Source organism: Mizuhopecten yessoensis, unplaced genomic scaffold, assembly GCF_002113885.1.
Source record: "Mizuhopecten yessoensis strain PY_sf001 unplaced genomic scaffold, ASM211388v2 scaffold716359, whole genome shotgun sequence".
NCBI lineage: Eukaryota > Metazoa > Mollusca > Bivalvia > Pectinida > Pectinidae > Mizuhopecten > Mizuhopecten yessoensis.
The window spans coordinates 1,270,438-1,274,511 of record NW_018480077.1 but is presented as its reverse complement, the minus strand read 5'-3'; the positions used below and the strand labels follow the sequence as shown (position 1 = coordinate 1,274,511).

Genomic DNA, 4,074 nt, shown 5'->3' with positions numbered 1-4,074 from the left:
CGCTATTCAAAAAATGTCCACTTCCGGTTTGTACAGGTGAAAATCTCACAGGTAAATAAACAGAACCTTAACTTTGGAAACATGTGATTAACTGTCATTTCTGTGAATATTCACCAAGGTAGGAGTGTAACGAGTTTATCACCTGTCAGAAGTCACATAAATGTAGTCAGTTCGTATATCCTGCGATGAAGAATTGAAATATAGCACAAAAAGTATGTGAACACATGTTTTACGATCGAGTGATTTAATTTCCAGTTCAGAATAATTTCACTCAAGAGTCAATTTACATGTGTACTGCCTTCAGACCGTAGCTGCTTTATATTTGTTGAAATGGGGTCTGTTGGCGGGCTTCGTTCCCCCGGCCCTTACACACTTATACTTTGGACGTGGTATTTAAAAAATATGTAAAGCTGAAAAAATATATATTGACCTTATTTCTCCAATTAAATTATGGAACTAGTTAACCCACGGACTAATCTAATTCCGTGGTTAACCAGATTATTTTGTGGTCATAAAAGCTAGAAGACATATATTGTAAAAGTGTAAGGCTAAATTATATTCCATGACTCATCCTAGTAAGTTATCTTTTTTAATCATTTTTGGAAATCACATATAAATTTTACGCTTCACTAATTGTGGAAATGAACTTTACAGTAAGCAGATTTTTTTTCAAGGATGGACATTGAACATATGTTACACGAATTTGTTTAAGTTCTAATATATATATATATATTTTATTTGCAGGACTTGCGTTAAAATATGTCTGCATGCGACATGGATACAAATTTGCTTGTTCAATTTCCCATCAGCATATGTAGGTGTTAATGCTGATAATGAAGTTAGAACCAAACCTGCAGAAATACACTTCTATTACTTATTGTATTGAACGATATAACTTGCCATTTCAACATAAATGAGGCGTCAACGCGATGTCGTCGACCCTAGCTCCAATCAAGGGCAAGAGGGTTCAAATACCCCAACAACACCCAACCCCTCCGACGTCCCCACCACCACTCCCGGCAATAATGGACCCCCGAGGAATTACAATCCCCCAGAGATGGTTGGTGATAACTCGACTGACACGATAGCCGCTATTACAGTAGCGTTACTTGCCGTTTTAATAATCATTAGTGTCTTGTTGATTTTCCGTGCCATAAGAAAGCGACGTCGTGCTCTGAGAGGAACAGAACTCAACGCTATCCCCACAATTACAACAGGTGTGATGGGAACAGGTAATAAAAAAATCCAGCTACATATCCATAACCTCCCTTAAAATGTCTGTAACCTTTTTTTTATTCACTCTAAATGTATCTTTAGGCTTATAGCCTGATCCTGTAAAAAGCCATATTGCTATATATATATCTCTTCAAAAAGTGGCAATGTTTTGAAGTCCTTACATGATGTCTCTGGAAGGAAAAAATGACTACCATATATGCATGAACAGTGCTTGTTTAAAAATTGGAATAACATTTCAAGGATCTGCAGTAAAACCTTTGAGGAACTTGGTATCTGTATCAAGATATATATATAGACATTCGTTTTTCCCTATGTAATCCAGAAATCTGTTAAAAGAAAACTAGGCCTATACAGCTACAACTTTAAAAGATTTTTTTGTTAGATTTCAAACTTTAGAATGAGCATTCATGCACAACTTCTACATACATATTAGCAAAACTGTTTGATATCATACTAATTACAGTCTATATATATATATATATAAACTACAGTGTAATTTCAGCCTCCCATTTTGTCCTGATATAATCTATGCAGCTGCAGTGCTAATTATAAAATCATGTTTTTTTCTGAAGTATATTTTGTATACTTGCTCATAGAAAGTGTTGAATTAAATTATATATATACACATTTTTATTGGTCATTTTTTTTTTAATGTGAAAAATTATAGAAGGTTAGAGTTGATTAATCACAGATTGTCTCCCCTTATCTTTCTTCCTTTGCACTAAGGTATGGTGTAGGTAGTACTGTTTATAATCAGTGCTTTGATACGTATACTGGTATATAATGGATGTATGTCGTAGGCACATAAGAAGTAATTGATATATATATATATTAATTTATCAACAGTTTTTCTGATATCTTAATTTCTCCCATTTTTTTCATGTTGTCAAATATGCTGATAAAAAAACACTAACTTCATTAAATTAAATATTTACAATACTTATTCAAACAACAATCTGCAATTATTTTTTTGATTCTTACTTTCAGGGGTATCAGCATATGGCAATATTAATGTAGCAGGGCCAATCAGCTGGGAATCGGTCAACAATGTCCCCAACAATGACAACAGAAATAGAAATGAGGCTCAGGGTGCCATGGCGATGGCTGCCCCTAGTCAATATGACAATGGTGGTTTCACGAGAAATGAGGCTCAGGGTGCCATGGCGATGGCTGCCCCTAGTCACTATGACAATGGTGGTTTCACGTAGCAGAAGGAATAGAGGCGATTTGAACAAAGGTGAGAAAAATGTACCTATAGATTTAACTCAATTGAACATCAGGTCATCTAAATTATGGACATCCTGGCCCAAATTGGAGATATTTGGTGGAAAGTTGTAAAATAGCTGTAATGAAATAATTGCTTCATTTGTTCAAATTTTATTATCATGTTTCATTTTATTCCAGATATGATCAGGAGCGTTAATTAGTTCTTAATTAATCAAAGGAAATAAAGACAAAATCACAAACACACACACTAAATAGAAAAAGAATGTAGCTATTTATTTTTATTTAAAAGATGTGTTGCAAGAGGACAGCTTATCATGTTTTGGTATCTAAAGGTAGATAACTCATTGCTGATCTATAAACATTCATAAGTCAGCTGTGAGTTATGAGACCATAACACCATTAAACCATTGTGGTGATTGTGACATTACATTTGTGATTTCATCATAAACCATAAATTTGGAAATAAATGGCTATTTATTGTTCATCGATCAAAATGCAACTTCAAATTTGAAGAACAAATATAACATTTTAAAATATCAATTTACTATTAAAATCAATTAAAAAAGCTATATATATATATAAAACTAATAACGGTATGCAGCAATAATTTCACTGTGTTATTTTCATTTAAAAAAAATAAATCATGTACCATTGAATTTGTAGATTTATATTTATGAATATCAAAAAACTAGATTATAGATATTAACCCTTTCACCACTGTAGACCAAGATGGACTTAACCAGATCAATGCATGGTAGAGTCTACTTAAGTAACATAGAGTTGAAAGGGCTAATTAAACAAAAGTCTTCATTTTGCAATATTTTTTACAAACGTTTTTATAACAAGAGACACTTATTTATATTAGATATATAAACTTACTATTTTAGAACAATTATGAAACAAGTTATTTCAACTTATATTAATCACTCTTGTTGGCCTTGATGTCAGTGCCCAAGGGGTCTTAATGTGGGTGGAAACCGGAGAACTCCGAGAAAACTAACATATCTAGACATTCCTCTCCTGTATACAGTATACACATGTATAATCCTGTAAATGGTATATTTTATACTGTATACATTAAATATTATCCTGTAAACAGTACCTGTATCCAAGGTCAACATCACCTTTTGTAACTGGACTCAAATTATCAGCATTCGAGGATCCCAAAGACATACACATGATAAATCAATATGCTTTTATTTCATTTTTTTCAGATTGAAACTTTGTAATGGATGTCTGGACAGAGCTTATCAGTATGTATGTACTGTATCAACTCGTGTGTACAATTTGTGAAAAAATATTTGTTAGAACATAATTCAATATATTTTTTTTTTTTTTTGCAAGAATTATATTATTCTGTCTATATTTAAATGCTAAAACATTTTAGATAGAATTGTTTTCAATTTGAAATCTTACATAATTGTAGTTGATGTATTCTCTAGTGAATAATTGTTTATTGATTTTGTATTCAGTTAACTATAAAACAATCTAAATTGTAACTCAGAAAGTCTTTAATGCCAGATCAATTAATACAGATAAACCTGACTTATTCAGAAAACAGTTAATGGTATCTTGCTTATAGAACAAGTAAGGTGCATTCCTTTTATTGCT

General features: G+C 32.2%; 1 protein-coding gene across 2 annotated transcripts; it reads left to right on the top strand.

The window, feature by feature from the left end:
* Positions 1–3,768, top strand: LOC110443771. Of its 2 annotated transcripts, none has more exons than XM_021488174.1 (4): positions 1–51; positions 745–1,232; positions 2,224–2,473; positions 3,678–3,768. In XM_021488174.1, the coding sequence occupies exons 2-3, from the start codon at positions 914–916 to the stop codon at positions 2,442–2,444; spliced, it is 540 nt and encodes a 179-aa protein (XP_021343849.1). In that variant the 5' UTR covers positions 1–51; positions 745–913; the 3' UTR covers positions 2,445–2,473; positions 3,678–3,768. The 2 variants fall into 2 exon arrangements, with proteins under 2 accessions (XP_021343849.1, XP_021343851.1); XM_021488176.1 differs by having other exon boundaries at positions 31–118.
* The last annotated feature ends 306 nt before the right edge of the window (positions 3,769–4,074 follow it).